Source organism: Microcebus murinus, chromosome 3 (assembly GCF_040939455.1).
Source record: "Microcebus murinus isolate Inina chromosome 3, M.murinus_Inina_mat1.0, whole genome shotgun sequence".
Lineage (NCBI taxonomy): Eukaryota > Metazoa > Chordata > Mammalia > Primates > Cheirogaleidae > Microcebus > Microcebus murinus.
The window spans coordinates 76,987,258-77,006,940 of record NC_134106.1 but is presented as its reverse complement, the minus strand read 5'-3'; the positions used below and the strand labels follow the sequence as shown (position 1 = coordinate 77,006,940).

The 19,683-nt window shown below is 43.5% G+C and overlaps 1 protein-coding gene across 2 annotated transcripts in view; it reads left to right on the top strand.

The window, feature by feature from the left end:
* The window catches only part of TMEM131 (transmembrane protein 131), a 197,051-nt gene that overhangs the window by 172,399 nt on the left and 4,969 nt on the right, over nt 1-19,683 (top strand). For both annotated transcript variants that reach the window (XM_012786961.3, XM_012786962.3), the window contains exons 32-36: nt 5,628-5,803; nt 9,157-9,284; nt 14,608-14,732; nt 14,933-15,082; nt 18,803-18,965. In XM_012786961.3, coding sequence (XP_012642415.1) covers nt 5,628-5,803; nt 9,157-9,284; nt 14,608-14,732; nt 14,933-15,082; nt 18,803-18,965 — 742 coding nt within the window. The remainder of the gene's footprint in view (nt 1-5,627; nt 5,804-9,156; nt 9,285-14,607; nt 14,733-14,932; nt 15,083-18,802; nt 18,966-19,683) is intronic.

Sequence of the window (19,683 nt, the reverse complement as noted above, 5' to 3'; positions counted from 1 at the left end):
ATAAGTTTGATTATGATATATCTTGATGTGGATTCCTTTGTGTTTATCCTCTTTGAGGTTTGCTTTTTTTATATATATATACAATTTGTAGGTTTATATCTCTTACCAGATTTGGAGGTTTTTAGCCACTGTTTCTTTGAGTACTTCTTCAGACCCTCTCTTTTTCTCCTTTCTTTCTGAGACTTTCATAACACAAATGTTAGATCTTTTGTTATAATCACACAAGTTCCTGAGGCTCTGTTCTTTTATTTCCAGTGTATTTTCTCTCATAATTTCAATTTTTGTATATTCAGGTTCATTGATTATTTCCTCTGTTCTGCTGTTGAGCCTATGCACTGAGCTTTTTATTTCAGTTACTAGTTTTCAGTTCTGAAATTTTCATTTTATTCTTCATAGCTTCTGTTTCTTTGCTGCAGCTTTCTGTTTTTTCATTTGTTTCAGGCATATGCATAGTTGCCATTGAAGTGTTTTTATGATAGCTGCTTTAATATCTTTGTCAGATAATTCTAACATCTGTGCCATCTTGGTGTTGGCATCTATTGATTGTTTTGGTTTTTATTTGAGAGCTTCCTGATTCTTGGTATGAAGAGTGGCTCTAGACTGAAACCTGAACCTTTTGGGTATTAATATCCTGAGGCTTTGGATCGTACTTAAATCTTCTCTCTTAGCTGGCTTTCTCTGACTCTGGCAGGGGAACGGGTGAGAGGAGTGTGCTACCTTGTTTTGCCACGTGGACTTAGAACGACTTTGTCCTTGTTTCCTACTTGTTCTCTGTTGACAGCCAGGGGAAAGGAGGCTCTCCATTGCTGCTGGGTAGGGCTGGGAGTTCTGACTCCCACATTGCCTCTGCTGACACCCTGGGCAGTGGTGAAAGAGAGTCCTGACTCTCCAGGAGGCCTTCTCTGACAATACCTCAGCAGGGAAGGGAGGAGAGGGTTAGCACCTTCTTGCCTGGTGGGGGATGGTGTTCGTTACAGACTAGCTGGGATGAACCACCCTGCTTCCTACTTAGCCCTCTCTGACACCACCATGCCCAGCATATCACAGTGTCTGGGGCACTTGCCACAAGCTAGGTACTGTGCAAGGCCCTGAGCGGGGAGAGATCAGTAAGGCCTGATCTCTGCCCTAAGGTGCTTGGACTCTGTGAGGAATAGAGCCTAGAAAGGGGAGATCTCAAGAAAGTGATGCAGAAGAGCTTCATTCATGTTCAGAGACAGAGCTGAGCTCACCACACTAGGTGAGCCAGCATCCCCCAGACAGGAGTCTGCTTGGTGATCATGGGAGTAGGCAGACAGAGGGTGACTAGCCTCAGGGACAATCCTCCAGACAGTGTGAGCCTGACAAACCTGGCTGCCCTACCAAGAGCCCTTCTCTATCACCAGGTTCACATTGGGTATATTTCTCCCTTGGTCACTTTAAAGGAAACACACTCTGAGTTTTTCTAAGCTGTTTCTCCCTTCAGCTTGGGCAATCTTTATTTGGATGGGCTAATTTATATTATCGATAATGTACCAGTTAAGTCACGGTTCCCATAAAGCTAGGAGGCAGCTTATTTCCTCTACTTTGAGTGCATTGAGTTCATTAATTCATCTTTGACAGGGCAATCTCCCTCTCAGTTCTTTTTTTTAATCGATATATAATTATATATATTTATGGGGTACAGTGTGATATTTTGATATGTGTTTATATCGTGGAATGATTAAATCAAGCTAATTACCTTATCTGTCATCTCATATACTTCTCATTTTGGGGGAATGAAAACATTTAGAATTTTCTCTTCTAGCAGTTTTGAAATATAAAACACATTATTAACTATAATCAACATGCTGTACAGTAGATCTCAGACATATTCCTCCCAACTGAAACTTCTCACCCTTTGAACAAAGTTTCCCCTACTCTGGCTCAGCCCTCCAATCTCTGATAACCACCATCCTCTGTGTACTTCTGTGTCACCTCACACCTGTTATCAGAAACACAGATGACCACAGTGTAAGCATGTATCAAAATATCACATTATACCTCATAAGCATATAATATATACAATTATTGTCAATTAAAAATAAAAACATTTTAAAAGATAAGTGTGGGCAAAGATGTGGAGAAAAGAGAGCCCTCTGAATTCTTGATTCCCACTTCCCAATCCCCCACTCACTCTCTTGTGTCCTGCCATCAGCCTGGTAGTGTGAACCAGTGATTTAGGCTCAGGTAACAGTATTCTGTGATTCTGTGATGGACCACGGGTATGGAAGGAGCAGACAGTGGAAAGATAGGTGGGTCTAGACTATGAAGGAATTTGAACTTTATCCTATAGAAAATGAGGGATAGGATAAAGTTTTTAAACTTTAAAAATGTCTCAAAAGGAAATCAATGCTACTGACAGTGTAGAGGGCAAAGTGGAACAGCAGGAAATGCTTAGAAGACTGGGCCGTTGCAGGAAGCCAGGCAACAGATGAGGAAGTCCTGAGCTCAGGAAGTGGCAGTGGGGGTGAGAAATGAATTAAGAGATTTTAGAGATCTAATCTATTCAACTGATTGATTAATGGTTAAATTGCATTGTTTAGATCATTTCTTCCAGGTGACCCAGAATTCCCCAAATTCTACTCTGAAGGACAGGTACTTATCCTCCTGAGATTCCTGCATGTATATACATGCAGCAATCATGAGAAATAGGAAATGAGACACTACATTATCACCAGCAGGTTGTGTGCCTATAGTGCCCCCAACACAGGTCTCTGATAAACCTGGATAGAATTTCCACCTAAGCCAGGGATTCTTAAGTGGAGCTTATATTACAGTCACCTGGAAAACTTGTTAAAATGAGTTGCCTTGCCAACCCCTAGAGTTTCTTGTTCTGTAGGTCTGGAATGAATGAGGCCATAGAATTTTCATTTCTAACAAGTTTCCAGATGATTCTGATTCTGTAGGCCAGACACCAAGGACCACTGACCTAACAAAAAGGTTTCAGAGTCTCTCCTGTCCCTAAAGCTCAATCTTTCTATTGAAAACCAGCCCCGAAGGAAGAAAAGAGATCTTTGCAAACAAGCTTGCCCTAAGAATCAGCCTATTGCCTCACCCCACCAGTAGGCAAGAGGGAGGCACTCCTTGTCACAGTCTCATGGGGACAGTGACTGCTCACAGGTAGGTGTGGGCCAGCCAGTCTAATCAGGTTATCAGTCCCTTCTCTTGGGAAAGTGCACTCTGTCCTCTCCCACCAACATTTGAACTTGGGAATCTGGGCAGTGGAAGAAATCATACCTGGCACTCAAGTAGCTCCTAGCTGGGTAATTAGATTGATGTTGATACTGTATACAGGTGATTCTCAGCCTAGGCGTACAGTACAATCAGTAGGTCCTATTCAGAACTATTGAGTCAGAATCTCTTGGGTGAGCCCAGACAGCAATTTTTTCTTAATGCTCCCTGGGTTATTCTAAAGTATGTCTGGTTAAGAACCATCATTATAGACTGAGAACCCAAAAGATGTTGTTAGGGTGTTTAGTTTTAGACATTTAAGATTTGAATTGCTTATGGTCAAATAAAATGAGCCCACAGGGAGAATATAAAGGGAAAAGAGAAGATGTTCCCAGGGCGGATCCCTAGGGAACACCAGCAAAGATGGAGCCAGAAAAAAGGTTGTCAGAAGCTGTCGATCTGTTGGGGCCCGGCAGGGGTGGGAGGGCACATTCTGCAGTGTCCAGTAGAACGGAGAAGGTTGTGTCTAATGAGGAATGATACAGGTCACTAGCTTTGACAGTTACCTTTTCAAAATCACATTCGTTAAGGTGCTGCGAACAGAAACCCAAGTGCAGCATATTTAGTTAATAAAGATGAGTATTTGGAGGTATAAAAACTGTTCTTTTATGAAATAACCTTTCATTACCCAAGTTTTCAACTGAACTCTTCCTTTGTTAAGTATTTTTCTCCTTTGAGTTTACTTTAAAAATTTCATTTCCAGCCCTTTTCTATTTATTATGGAAGTTTCAGGTTATCATAGATTATTATACAGATTTACTACTGCCCCTCACCCATTGAACCTAAGCATGATAAAAATATATAATTGCAGGTGAGAAATTCATTACATGGGGTCCTGATCTTGATCATGTGGGAGAAGAATGTGAATCCACAGGTGGGACAGAGACCACACCCCTCCCCTCTCACCATGGTGGGAGGAGCTCAGCCCTTGCAGTGGGCCAAGGGCTGTTGTAATTAAACCAGCTAGTAAGTCTTCTGAAACAAAGGCCTCTCAGTTTTTGAGACTTAATACCCAGTTATGGTTTTGAATCTAACACCTGGAATCACTGAAGTAAATGTTGAAATGACATTCCTGGAAATCAGAGCTTTACTTATAATTTTTCTAGATCAGGCTTAGCAGACTTTTTCTGTAAAGAGCCAGGTAGTAAATGTTTGAGGCTTTGTTGTGCCACAAACTGTCTGTGTTGCATTTTCTTCTTTTGTTTCTTTTTTTCAGCCACTTGAAAATGTAAAAATCATTCTCAGGTCACAAGCCATATGAAAGAGGCTGCAGGCCACATTTGGACTGTGGGCCATAGCGTGTTGACCGCTGTTATAGATGCCAAGATTTGGGTCTCTGGGACCCATCAACAGTGGAATTCTTCAGGATAAAGCAAAACATCAGGGTTTAAATTAAGTTCTATTAAGTCACTGTTATCAAAAAGATGTACTAGAAATGATGACATGCAGAATGGGTTAAAATGTGGCTTGTCCAGCTTTCACCTGCCTACCCAGGTGATTTTGTAGGTACATTCTGATGTGCTGGGATCTGGGGCTTTCTCTGCCTCTGTGTAGTCCTGCTAGAACATAAGCTCTGTGAGAGCAGGGATTATGTTGTGCACTGCTGTATTCCAGAATGTACAGCACTACCTGGGAAATATGTTGTGGGATGGTTCTCATTTGTTTTGGTAGCATCCAGATTTTTTTTAAATAAAGGGCTTTCTATAGCTCCATTTTCACTCTCTGTTCATAATAAATATAGCATTGCATAGTACTCATGTGCCAGTCACTGTTCTCAGGGCCTTATGTAATTCCCCACTATACCCTGTTAGGTCTTGTCTTTGCATCATACAGATGAGAGGCCAAGATCATGCAGCTAGCTGGGGAGAGCCAGGATTTGGACCTAGCCATCGTGGCTCCACTGCTAGGGCTCTTAGCACCCCTCAAGTGACACACACAGGCAGCTCATCATTTGTGTCACCATCAGCCTTCCATCTCCCAACAGATTTTAAAGGATCTCTGGGTTTCACTTATGTGACTTATCAAAGCTCCATCACCTTTCATGGTGTATAAAAGCATTCTCAGACATACAGATTATCAAAGCTGCTGAGTTTGTTCATTGAACCATACACTTGAAATGAGTGCATTCTATTATCCGTAAGTTATGCCTTAAAGTATTTTTCAAAATATTTCCATCACAAAGTCAAATGTGATTTGGAAAGTTTTAATTAGAGAAGAAATAAAGAAGCCTTTATTAATCATAAAAGTGTCCAGCCTCTTCCAAAAAAAAATTATAATGGCTCTTTTTTTTTTATGCTTAACACTACTCAATGATAATGGCTTTGTTTTCTAAGCTATTTAAAAATCAAGAGTTATTTTACTTTAATTTTCATCCTCAGGGAAAGGAAAACCTCTTCAACGAAAGGTGAAACCACCTAAGAAACAAGAGGAAAAGGAGAAGAAAGGAAAGGGAAAGCCACAGGAAGATGAGCTGAAAGACTCTTTGGCTGACGATGACAGCTCCTCCACCACCACAGAGACCTCCAACCCTGACACAGAACCACTCCTCAAAGAGGTAGGAGGTGCTCTTTCAAAAGAAAACCAAGGGGGAAAAGAGAGGTATCCCGCAGAGCACAAGACCTTCTATCTCATAGATTCTGATTTTAGTACAAAATTAATGTTTTTGCATTTAACGTACCTTCTAAGGATTTGTTAATGTGCCCAGGCATGACTAAAAAGTCACTTTCCTGTAGAAACCAGCCACAGCTCTTCATTTCCTCCAGAGAAGAAGCATGTTAATAAAATAGAATATTTAGAAATTATAAACACTAATTAAAAGTTAGGGAACTGTCTAGAATAGTAACCATTCTACCTGGTGAAATTTGTTTCAAATTTTAAGTATCACAAGAGAATGAAAAGAAACTGTACCATTTTAATTATGTTGGGTGTTTTGCCGTCAGATCACTGCTGGCACCTTCTGGAAGCAGAACTTTGGTAGCAACTCACTCCCCAAGCAGGTAGAGTGATGACTGTCCTACAGGGAGTGTGGCCCCGGGAAAGACCCCAGGCTTCAGTAGTGACCCAGGACCAGAAACTCAGCCCAGCCCAGCCCAGCCCAGGACACATCAGCACATCCAGAAAACTGCCTCACCAATCTGAGTCCCCAGCTCACAGGGTGGTTGTTAGCATCAGGAATAGTATTGCAAAATGCCTGGTCCACGGTGGGCCTTAGACGGTAGAGGGCAAAGTTACTGTTGTGAATGTGTCCAAAATCGAGTTGTAAGTGGTGTGCAGGAAAGGAAGGGTATAATTCTACTTTGACATTTTTATTTTTAGGTAAATATATTTCAGATTTTAAATGATCCTAATATACCCTTTAATTGTAGACCAGAATTTCTTTTTCAGTTTTAGTCTAGTGACCTAAAGAATCGCTTCTTAAAGATATCCAGCAATGTCATCTGCATGCATTAATTTTTAAAATAAAATTACTTTCCACATCAACTGCCTTCCCCTTCGCGGTCCCTCATAGTTGATGTGGTGCTCTGTCTGCCATTAGTCCAGCTCATAGCTAGTACTGGAGTTCTATGTTTTGTGTCTGTTTTAACAAGTTACTTCAGAGAAGCAGAAAGCCCTCTCCTAATCTTTGAGTGGGATTCCAGCAGTTTGAATTCTACGAATAAGCATTTGGGAGGCATTTTCTGCGCAGGCTTTCTTCACTTCCCCTCTCTTGCTTTCCTGCCTGTCTGGCTGCCTCCCGCTCCCTCCCCAGCATTCCCCTCTCCTCTCCTGCTGCCAGTGTTCTGTGTGGCCTCATTCTTAGCTCTCTGCTGTGCATCCCTCCTGTTTCTCCCATCTCCTTCCAAGCTGTTTGCTTCTTTACAGACCCAGCCCAGAACTCACATCCTCTGTGAGGCCTTCATGCCCGTTTACCCCTTTTCCCTCTGAGGAGTTTATACTCCTCCTGCTCTGCACTCCTGCATGGAGCTCATATGCTTTTATTTCTTGGTGACTGATCTCAGTTTGTATGTATTTGTGTGATCTGTTACATGTGTTTGTTTCCCAACTAGATACAAATTTGATGGGTCATTTTCTCTTATGTCTTCTCCAGCTCTCTTATACCCATTCAGTCAACACATATGTATTGAGCACCTAGTAGCACCAGGCCTTGTTGCTAGGAGCTTGGGCAACAACAGTGGACAAAAAGGCCATGTCCTTGTCCTCAAAGAGCTTATGGCCTACAAAGTACCCAGTGGGTCAAGTGTTCAGGAAATACTTGATGAACAACACAAAATAGTTTCAAAAGATAAGTGAGCCAGGAGGATGTTTTAGCCCTTGTTCTGGTTAGTTACTCTTGACAGTGAAATAGATTGACCTGCTGTGACCTATTAAAATCCAGGCCACCTTAATAACCATAAACTGTAGAACTGTTGAGTAGACAGTAATTCACCACATGCTTGTAACTCCCCCCTTACACCCAAAGATGTCCCCTACTGAGTATGTCCTTCCCTGTCTGTCCCCCATTAGACCCGGTGCATCTAGAACAGACTGTCTGTGGTGCAGAACCAGGTTGCTCTTAGTACACAGCCCACGCCACATGCAGCTCCCCAAGCGAGTTCAACAATACCTGAGTGGATATGTACCCTGTTCAGGAGACAAGTGTGCTGATCTCATACTTGGATGCTGCAACAGTATCAAATTACTATAAAAATGCGTGGGGCAGGTTCTGGTTGTAGACCAAAAATAGCAGTTGGTGGGCCAGTTGAATAGCAAAGCTTTAATTAAGATGCAGCTTGAGCCGGGCGAGGTGGCTCATGCCTGTAATCCTAGCTCTCTGGGAGGCTGAGGCGGGCGGATTGCTCGAGGTCAGGAGTTCAAAACCAGCCTGAGCAAGAGCAAGACCCCGTCTCTACTATAAATAGAAAGAAATTAATTGGCCAACTAATATATATATAAAATTAGCCGGGCATGGTGGCACATGCCTGTAGTCCCAGCTACTCGGGAGGCTGAGGCAGCAGGATCGCTTGAGCCCAGGAGATTGAGGTTGCTGTGAGCTAGGCTGACGCCATGGCACTCACTCTAGCCTGGGCAACAAAGCGAGACTCTGTCTCAAAAAAAAAAAAAAAAAAGATGCAGCTTGGTTGTGGCCTTCTTGGTCCAGGCTCCACATTTGAGGCAGGCAAGACAGCTTTTCTGTGCTCCAGTCATGGCCAGCAACATTTCTACACTGAAGGTCCATGCCAGTCTCTAACTGTCACATGTGTCTCCCTCCTGCTCGATTTCACAGTCCTTGGGGAAGAGACTGGACCTTGTTGGTAACCCCATTGCCTGGTACCACGTAGGCCTGGCACCAAGTAGCCAACTAATAAATCTCTATTAAATAAGTGAATAAATAACTAAGGCCCTCCTGTTGGTAGTGAACAGTAATTTACATTAAACCAGCCATAACACTACTGCTAGCCACAGTGGAGGGACGGATGTGATCATACTGAGTGCTGCTTGCACCACCTTCTTGCCCTGGGATTCTTTGCTCAGGATTAGACACATGGCTGGAAGTGTTTAACTTTATATTGTAGTCTTAGCTAAACTTTTCTTATAACTAAATAACAAGATTTTACTCTCTAATACTTAGAAATAAGAAGCCACCAATTTGCTACTGCCACTGCCACCACCCACCCCAGTCAGGATATGAATATACATTAAAATGACATTCTTCAGAACTCCAGTTCACCAAGATATAATTGTAATAAATTAAAGAAGGCTGAAAAATGGACAGAACTGGAATAAACATAGATTTCAAGAAAGGAGTTCGACATTTTTACACATATGTATATCAGTTACATCTTTGGTTTTGTGTCTTTATCTTCAAATGGGACTAATTGCAGTCATTTTTATTATTCTCAGCAGTTAAATGTATATATTTTTTTACAGGATACAGAAAAGCAAAAGGGAAAACAAGCCATGCCTGAAAAACATGAGAATGACATGTCTCAAGTAAAGCAAAAAAGCAAAAAACTCTTAAATGTTAAGAAAGAAATCCCAACAGATGTGAAGACCAGGTGAGAAAAATAAATGAATGTAGAGAAATAAGTTATATAAAAGAAGTTGTTAGTGAAAACCAGGTGATGTTTTTATTTGTTTGATTGGTTGATGATTTTTTAGGGGGTTTTTTGTAGCAAAAGTCAAGTACCAATCACATTCCTCTTGGGTTTTGCCTAATGTTTACTTTCATCGATTAGGGACAGCCACATGCTTCTGACATTAGATATGTAGAGGGCAAAGTTAGCAATCTGTTGTGAAAATTTAGGAGGAAAACTTAGGTTGGTGATTGGCTCCCAGACCAAGAACCATTTTCACATCTGCACAAAGGTGACCTTGATGGTTGTGCCACAGGTACAAACATACCTTTTCTCAAAAAGAGCTCTGAGTCTGTTGAATCACTAACCCAGAGCTGCATTTGCAATCTAGAATTTTGTGCCATGAAACTAGGAAGAGTTTATTCTTACCTAAAAAATGTTCAGGGCAGATGTCACCAATCAGACAATTCTACATTCCACAACTCCAGTCCCCATGGGATGGGATTCAGGTGGCCCCACAGGGAGGGCTTGCTGCAGAAGGTAACGAGTACCATAAGTAAATGAATGAGTTGAACTGTTGAGTTATTAACTGAAATTACTTCATATTTTCCTAAACCTTGGGTCAGTGTCTACCTGATACACTAACTTTAGTGTTGACGTCATTACTGATGCCTTTCCTCCTGCTGTGTAGAACCAAAAGCTAATAATAAATTAGTGATAAATTAGTGATTACCACAGTAAAATTTAAGCTTGTCCCTGCAATTATGAAATAACCAGCATATGGCAGTGATTAGTAATGGAGTATTTGTACCTAAAATTTACTCTTTTGTGGAAATTGTTAGTTCAGGTGACCCAGTCCCACATTTTGTTGAAAATAATCTGGCCCAGTTCGAAGGAATGTCAAGTGGAGTAGTGTCAAGTGGTTGGTCATTTGATGGGGAGAGAGAGAAGACCATTCTTCTGAAGAGGAGGTTGACACCCTTGGATCTGTCCCAACAGGAACTGAGCTGGGGCACTAATTGGTATCCCACTATTGGGCACCCAGGCCAGGAGTAACACCAGTCTAGTGGTTAGGGATTATGCTTCCAGGCCTTTTTCAGGCTTAGGTGATTGATCAGATATTTTAAAGTAAATGAGGCTAATTATTAATAAATAGTGAAAAATCTTCGTTTTTACATATATAGAAATCTTGTGAGAATAGTCATGCAGTAGTTCTTATGTTCTTAAATTTAAAATCCAGTGCTTCTAAGAGTTATGTTAGAGATACCATTCAATAGGTGGCTGTCACCAAACCAGCCCTGATGCCTAATCTTGTTACCTAAGACGTCATCTTTTTTAAACAGATAAGACATGTTAATCTTAACCTCCATCCATCCTCCACTGACATCTGTTGTATTCTGATGTTTTTTATGAAATAAGTTGACCATGAGCTAGCAGATTTGAATTTGAAAAGTTTGTAAAAGACTCCCCTTGAGCCCCACTACCTTTGCAAGGATTTTGAGCTCTCTGCTAAGCCAAAAGCTAGAGTGGTCAATTCTCTCCTACCTAGTCAAGAACCTGTGTTCTCGTGTTAGGCAATTAAAAGAGAAATGATTATGAGAATGCAGTTCAAGCAGTGTGCTATGGATTGTCTCTTGTACTTGGAGAAATCCATATGTAACTTCAGTCTTCTAATCTCCTTTATCTAATCTCTTTAAACTCACTAATCTGGGGTTTTTCTGAACTTAGGGATAAAAGTCTTGAGAGTCAGAATTCATTAGTCACTCAATCAGATATAATCAAATAAAGACTGGTGTTTTTAATAACCAGAGTATGTTGCCTCTCTGAATAGAGCCATCCACTGTCTCCACTGAGTTATGGTAGTAAATGTCATGCCCTGTCAGGGAGAATTATGGCCAGTCCCAGCTTTGGTGATGCCTGAAATTCTTCTCAGCTTTCAGGGTGTTAATATATGATTCTACTGAGGAGGCTGAGGCAGGAGAATCATTTGAACCCAGAAGTTTTAGGCTACAGTGAGCTATGATGATGCCACTGCACTCTAGCCTGGACAACAGAGGAAGATCCCATCTCTAAAAATAAATATATATATATATATATATATATACACACACACACACGTATATTCCACATATCTGAAGGAAATGTATGCACATTTTAAAAAGATACTATTGGCCAGGCACGGTGGCTCACGCCTGTAATCCTAGCACTCTGGGAGGCCGAGGTGGGCAGATCGCTCAAGGTCAGGAGTTCAAAACCAGCCTGAGCAAGAATGAGACCCCGTCTCTACTGAAAATAGAAAGAAATTAATTGGCCAACTAAAAATATATAGAAAAAATTAGCCGGGCATGGTGGTGTATGCCTATAGTCCCAGCTACTCGGGAGATTGAGGCAGGAGGATTGCTTGAGCCCAGGAGTTTGAGGTTGCTGTGAGCTAGGCTGACGCCACAGCACTCTAATCCAGGCAACAGAGTGAGACTCTGTCTCCAAAAAAAAAAAAAAAAAAAAAAATACCATTAATAAGGCATATCACTCTTGGAAGCTTTATTGGAGGTGATAAAGCCAGAGGAATGGCTTAGACGTGGTCTACCCCTGTGTAGCCCCATCCTACCACACTCCCAAGAGTTGACGTCAGAAAAAATCATTTCCTAGGTAGAAGTGAGAGTATGGGGCTGCAGTGACAAAAATATGGTCTAACCATTTTTTTCAGCTTTAGCAACACAGAAATGGGCCTGTAGACCTCTGGCACTAAAAGGGTTTCTATAGAACCAGGAAGGGCCCAGGGCATCCTTGGTTTAGGATATCAACTATGCATTAATCCTTTTGTTTTCCTATTTATTTATTAACAATTTACATATTTACATAACTCAAATATAATAAGTTAAAATAAGCAAAAGAAGTTTAATAGAATAATCATATTCCCAATAGTCTGCTTGACTAGCATGCTCAACTCAGGGCCAAGGGCCACCATGGATACCACATTGCATACAGTGGCCCCTGACCCACAAGCACAAGGAAAACCCTGCCCCTGTTGCTGGTCCTGTCTCTAACGCTACCTTCAATTCTCTGCCTCCACTCTTTCCCCAAATGAGGCATGTACTGTACATTCCATGATAAAAATAAAGGCTGGCGTCTGAACCACCTTTCTGTTTTTCCCTTTTAGAAAGAATCATTTCAGTTAAGTTGGTTGTTACCCATCAGAAGCCTTGAAAAAGGTTTCTTGTTAAAGATCATCTGGCTTAATTTGAGAAAGTATGAATCAGCAAAAATAAAATAGTTGTCTAGCACTTTTTTCCTTAAAAACCAAATAGTTTTACAGTAGCACAGAGTTAAGCTTTGTATAAATAGATAACCTCAACACTTAGAAACTACTTAAAAATAACTCACACCCACACCACCACCAGAAAGCTGGGTGTTTGTGTCATGGGAACCTTTGGATTTTTTTTTTTTAGAAGACAGGTGCTTCTAAATAACCCTGTCACAAGTGGAAGAGGGACAAAAGATTTTATGAAACTGTAGTATTTATAGTCTGGCCCATAAACAGTGGATTTTTTCACTTCAGTTCATTATCTACCTAAAATTCTACTTATTTGGGCTAGTAGAAACCATCTGGGTTTTCGGTTAGCCCTTTTACTAATTCTAGATATAATAACTACTTATTGTGAAAAATTTGTGAAATACAGAGAATGAAAAAATGAAAATGTCCTTTGATCCAAACCACCTTAGAAAATGTTTATAAATAGCCTTCTTAGATGTACTTACTTACTTAGGAGATCACACATTATTCATTACCTGCATACTTCCTTTTGGGGGAGGGATGGGGGTGTTGTGCCATTGGATCTGCAAAGTTGGAACCATTCTGAGAGCCTGTAAAATCTGCTGTGGATTAGCGTGGTAAATTTCCTCTGACCCAAAACCTAGCAGAAATGGACTGCACCCTAGAAATGAGAACATGGGGTAGTGAGGATGAAAGATGACGTGGTGCATAAAGAACTTGAAAGATGGGGCTGGGGAGGCCTGATTGGAGTGCTGCAGCCACACATCTAAGGTTGGGGGCAGGAGGTACATGGAGACATGGAAAATGCCAGAGGAACATCTATTTTAGGCAAAAAGTTTACTTAGGTAAACTTTGTAGATTTGTAATGAAAACCAAACTGTCAGCTCAGCCTTAAACTTAACAGCTGTCCAGCAATCACCGGGAGCTCGGTGGAGTTCACTGATGATTTCTGGAAGAATTTTCCAAAGGAGGCCCTGTGCTCTCAGCTGTGTCTAAGCTTTCACTAGAAAATGTCCTTCTTGGACCATGTTAGTTAAGCTCCTTCCTGAGCCCTCCCCAGTCCCAAATCATTATCTTGGTAGACATTACAGAAGCAGCTTTATAAAGAATGCCTCTGTAGCCCACATGGTCACACCATTCACAATAACACCTTACATAGGCTGGCTCCATTTCTGGTGGAGATTACTTCTCTCCAGCTGCTTGTCTCCCAGAAGATTTTAATGTCTTCCTTATCAGGTTATGCAGACTTAAAATAGCCCATTGTGCCTCCCATTTTGCCTTGGCTGGCAGGAAGTTCAGAGTCAATTAATTGTCCTCTTTACACATGTTTATTATCTTAAGCTTGCCTTAAAATCTTTTGGAAAGCATATAAACCCTAAATAAATCAATAAAAAGAACATTTAAATTGTTTGCCTAGAACTAGAAGGAAAATTCATCCCACCACTCACCTAGACCTTAGGTACATATGCAGTCCTGCTGCTCTGCAGTGGGCTCAGTGGGCTTCTGTAGGTAACCCAGGAACTTAGCCCTCACTCATGTCTTAGTTTTTGTGAGAAAAACATGTTCAAGGTTTTGAATAGCAGAACCTCTGATGTTATAAGTCTGAGATCTTTCAAAATCTCCGTATCAAGAATCCCACTGGTGGTCCAGACACAGGGAGACTCACACACAAGCAAAATGACTGCACTTACCAGCCCCCAGCCAGCAAGTTTGTGCTAAGGGCTTCATACGTGTTATCTGAGGTAGGTGCCCTAACCCATTACATGTTACTAAATAATGGACCTCAATTCCTTATCAGCACTCAGAACAGCAAAGGTTAAACCTACAAGTGCTGAGTGTCTGCTGAGCAGTCTAACAGTGTTGGGAATACAGCCAGTTCTAAGTTAGGGCTGTGAGTGGATAACACCCCAGGAAGCCATCTTAGTAAAGCGTGCAGTTGAATTGTAGAATAATTACAGTATTAATGACTTCTACCTTCTGCTTCAAAACAAAGGAATAAATTTGTATTTTCCATCCATGGTTGTCTTTCAGTTCTTTAGAACTACCATATACTCCCCCATTGGAAACTAAACAGCGTAGAAATCTCCCAACCAAGATTCCTCTTCCAACTTCATTGGCAAGTGGATCCAAATCACGAAATTCCCAGAAAACAAAAGGTATTGTCATTTTGGTCATACAGATCTTTTCACGATGCACTGTATTCATCATTGTTGTGAGTTACCAGTAAGCAACCAGTAGTTATTAGTCATACAAGGCAAAGGCTATATTCTTGTCCTTACCAGAAGGTTCACTGAAATAGATGTGAAAGAAAGAAATTACCTTTCATTAACAACATTCTTTTCTGATTTTTATACAGGTACAAATAAGTTAGTGGATAACAGGCCGTCTGCCCTAGCAAAATTCCTCCCAAATAGTCAAGAACTAGGCAACACCAGTAGCTCAGAGGGCGAAAAAGACTCTCCTCCGCCAGAGTGGGATTCCGTGCCCATTCACAAACCCGGCAGCTGTAAGTATGGTGATCTAGAAACCACGGGGCTCCACTTACCCACAGCCCACCCTCACCCCAGGCATGGAACTCTGCAGGGGCATGTTGTTTTAGGAGGAGACCCTTCATCAGTGCTCTGCTGGGGCCAATTGGTTGCAGCCAGCAGGAGCCCACTGTCAGATAGTCTGGCCAGTTGCTCAACTGCTGTTGGTTGAAATTGGCCCTGGTAGGAGTTTTTACACCAAAGAAACCATGAAAAACAGTTCACAGCAGGGCTTTTCTCCAGCAAGCTGGTATGCCAGCACAGCACCACCCGGCATGTGGAGGGGAATGATCCATTTGGAGTGGTTGGCCATCCAAAGAATTGCTTGCTTTGTGAAAGCATTGACTCAGCAGTCCTTCACCTGACTTGCTCCTCATACATTTATAGTGTAATCATCTTTGTGAAAGTTCAGTTTACTCTCCTATCATTTACATAAACAACCTATAGGAAGGTTTTGTTATTTTTCTCACTACCTTCTTGACTGTGTTTCTCCAATTTGGCCTGCAGGAAATCAAGACAGCACAGTCTGCTAAAATAAGATAGAACTCCTCACCCTACCACTGACACTCATGACCTGAAGTAGAAGGCAACAGAGACCAGAAAAGGGATGGGCCTAACAGGCAGGGATTTGGGAACAAGAGAGCCTGGCCTTAGGGCTGATGTGTCTGCGCTCACCGCTGTGTTAGAGTGAACTTAGATTTGGGATTTGGCCTGTTTATACTAAAGGGAAAATGAGAAAGACCAAATATAATCAGGCTTGAGCAACAATCTGATCATCCAAGGGGAAGGGGAGTTGAAGAGTGAGTTACTAAAGCACCCTTTGCATTGAACGAGGGCAGAGAACCTGGAAACTCAGGAATGGTGTTCATTTCACGTGCCTTCCCACCTGTGTAACTCCTAGAAAGAGATGCTGTCTGTGTTAAAGCCTGTAGCCCCTATTTGCCAGGAGACTTTCTGGCACCTTTCAGTACTGTCTTTTGCCTGGGGTGAGAGGTAACCCCAAATCCTTGGTCATTCAAGAAATCTTGAACAAGTCTGTGAGTGGCCTGCGTCCAGGTGGAATGCTTTTGGTTTCTCAGAGCCTCTGTAGATTTGGACATTGGTCGTTGGCTGGATGCTCTGTGATTTGGGCAGTTCCCTATGAAACAGCTGCCACCTTCAGCACCAAGAGCCAGTTTCATAGGGTTGTTGTAAGGCCCACTGGAGTAACATGAGCTCAGCTGATGAAGAAATGACACAAGCACAGGGAATTATGTGGCAGGGGAGGAGGTGTGTTAGCCAGACACAGCCACAAAACATGTAGTTGGCTGGTAGTGTCACCACCTAGTGGCACCTGAGATGTGTTGGTGTCTCTCCTTTGACATGGAGAAAAGATGACAGGAGCCTACACCCTGGAATTTCAGCTGTGTATCATTGGAGGGGAGCACTGTGGGAAACAACAGGCAAGTTGGCTGGAGGAGAAGCTGAAGAGCCCAGTGCTACGGGCCTCAGTTTCCTGCCTGGCTCTTCCACAGAGGCCAGCTGGTGCCTCTGAACACAGAGCCCCAGGGCCAAGGTCCATGACATGCAGCTGGACAGCTCTGCCACAGGAAAAGTCTTCTAGGCCCACATCTGCATGGTCTGCCTGTGTTTTCCTAGCCAGGAAATACCTTGTGCTGCTCCCAAGCTTTGTAATCTCTCTCCTCTTACCACCAGCCTTACTAGAAAGCTCTAACCGGGCTCCACTCTGTATGTAGCTAGAGGAAACCAGAAGTCAGTCTCACGTGCTCCCCATCACTTGTACCTTTTTGCCCTGCCCCCACTTTCTCATCTTTTCTCCCCTCTCCTCCCTTTGACATTTCATCTTGCTTGGACCTGAGCCCTCCAAGTGCTCTGTCAGTTGTACGGAGCTTATGCAGCTCCCTAGGGTTAGAGCGTTGGGCCACTCAGGACAGGCCAAGCCAGGGTAAGGCAGTAATCACCAGGGGGCCGTTTTGTGCCTGTGCATAGAGATCTCCCCAAGTGGCACCTTTAGCATGCGCCCTTTCCCACGTAAGATGCTAAGAAAATTCTCCTTGAATAATTTCATGATTTAAAAGAAAAAAATCAAAGGGTTATTGAAAGGTAAATCAAAAGCCACAAAGGAAAAATTTAACAATATTTGAATATAAAAGTTCTCTAATCACACACATTCTGTGCTCTTCTGGGTCTCCCTCTCCCCCATCTTCTCTCCGTACTTCAAGCATTATTCGATAAGATCTTTCTCCCACTTCTCTTAATATTCCCTGTTGCATTCCATCAACAAAATGTACCGAGTGCTTCCGCTGCGCTGGGTCCTGTGAAGCACGTCCCGCTGACGGAGAGCTGTCCCCGGGGACGCAGGGCACCTTCCCCAGTACAGGCACCTCGGGCAGAGCGAGCAGGCACGGGGCACAGACAGCCTGTTCTGAGCGGGAAGTTCACAAGAGCGCAGGTCACTGTGGGGACAGGAGGAGGCCAGAGCAGGTGTCATACAAGACGTGGCTAGGGAAGGGTCAGGACAGTTGTGCAATTAGTGACCCTGTAGTGTGGATGTGGTATCTGGTAGGCTTCAGAAGAGCATGAGAGGGGTGTGGTATTTGAGCGGGGTTCACACAGAGACAGATTTGAGAAGGGCCCCGCGCACATGTGTCAGTTCAACAGAACAACAGAGCTGGCCCTGAGGACGGTGAACAGCGAGCGTGGGCTTCCGAGAGAATGCTGCTTTGCTGGGCTGCGCCACACAGGGGTCTTAACATGGCCAAGGAACAAGGAGCCTTACCACCCAGGCCTTACCACCCTGAGCCCTGGGGTTTTGGGGAAAGGCAGCTGGTGCTGGAAGGAATGACAGGAGTGGAGTCACCCACAGAGCAGGCCACAGTTCTGGAAGTGAGGGAACTGGGGAAGTAGAGCAGAGTGGACTCACTGTGGACAGATCTCGCAGGCAAGGTGAAAGTGAGCTGGGCTGGGCTGGGCTGGGTACTGTGTCCACAGGGGCGAAGGCCTCTCCTGAGCACTCTTCGTATCGCGGTATTTGGGAGCAGCACCAAGGTACACAGATGTGTAAAGTGATAACATTTTTCTGACAAAAGTTATGAGTCATTTAGTGAGTACAAACAAGTACTATTTGTGACGGTATTTTTAAAATAATTTTTAAAACAGCTATGTAGATATCACCTTAAAGGGCACAGGAATATGCTAGGAGCTCATATCCTTGTAAAACAGGGATCCAAGCTGCACATACGAGACACGCAGACAGAGAGATGAGGTGTTCTTGTCGTTGTAGAACTTGGAAATTCAGCCTGGGGCCCTGCCCCTGCTGTAGGTGTAATCCCTGGTGCAGGCACAGAGATTCAGGTCCCTGGGCAGTGGCTTCAGCATTCACTCCCAGGATGCTGGAAACCCTCTTCCCTGCCCTGAATCAGGAGAAGCGAAGAGGTTGGCCAGACCCGCCCGAGAACGCCCTGCGAGCGCAGCAGGTGCAGAGCAAACCGGTGATTCCCTGGAAGCCCCTAGTGCACAGAGAAGTGACCTCCCCTCTTTTTTCTTTAAAACCTTTGGACAGAACACTTGTAAGAGCTTTAGTTTTCTCTGTAGAAGCCCTTGAGTTCTGCGTCATCTTAGGACATCAAAAGTAACTGATTTTGAAGAGTGTTAATCAAAATATCACATTAATGAGACCTTTTGTTTTTAATTTCCAGCTACTGATAGCCTTTATAAACTCTCTCTGCAAACCCTCAACGCAGACATTTTCTTAAAACAACGCCAGACCTCACCAACACCTGCCTCTCCGTCTCCCCCGGCCGCCCCGTGCCCATTCGCGTCCCGGGGCAGCTACAGCAGCATCGTCAATAGCTCCAGCAGGTAGGCTCTCGGCTCCCACCTGTGCTCGGCCAGAACGTCTCTAAAACCTGATGTTTCTCAGTGTCAGCGGAAACACTGGCCATAGGTCACTCTCCTGTGTCACATGTGACAGCTGCCATTTGTGGTTGTTTGGCCCCTTTGCCTGGGGTCAGCTCTCCCTTCCTGCTTTCCTGTGTGGTATTCATCCCCGACCGCAGCAGTCATCCCCCCATTCCTGTTCTAATCCATTTGTCCTGTGGGCTGAGAAATGCATCGTTGAACTTAATAGAATTATGTTCTAGTTGAAGAGTCAATAAGCATTAACTGAAGACCTTAAAGAGATGTCCTGTGATTTGGGAATATGGGTTTTTATGGCAGCTATTTTGATCTTAGGGCAGTTTGGCTTAGGACTTAGAAGGATCTGGTGCAGGACGGTTGCTATCAGGTGAGGTGCTGCAGTAGGCAATGTGTGCACGCAGGAAGGCGGACTCCTGGCCGTGCAGATGAGGCACGTGGACCATGCTCTTCTCTGGGGGCACAGAGCCACCCTTGGGTCTTCCTGCCACAGTGTAAGGAGAGCCTCAGTGACTGCTGTGGTCACCGACGGTACTCTCGCCGTTTGCCAGGGCTGTCTCCGCGTTGCATGGGCTTCATCGCACCTCATCCCACCCGCATGCACAGGATTCGGTCCTCCCACAATTGCCGAAGAGGCCGTAACCACTGGCACTGGGGGAGGCCA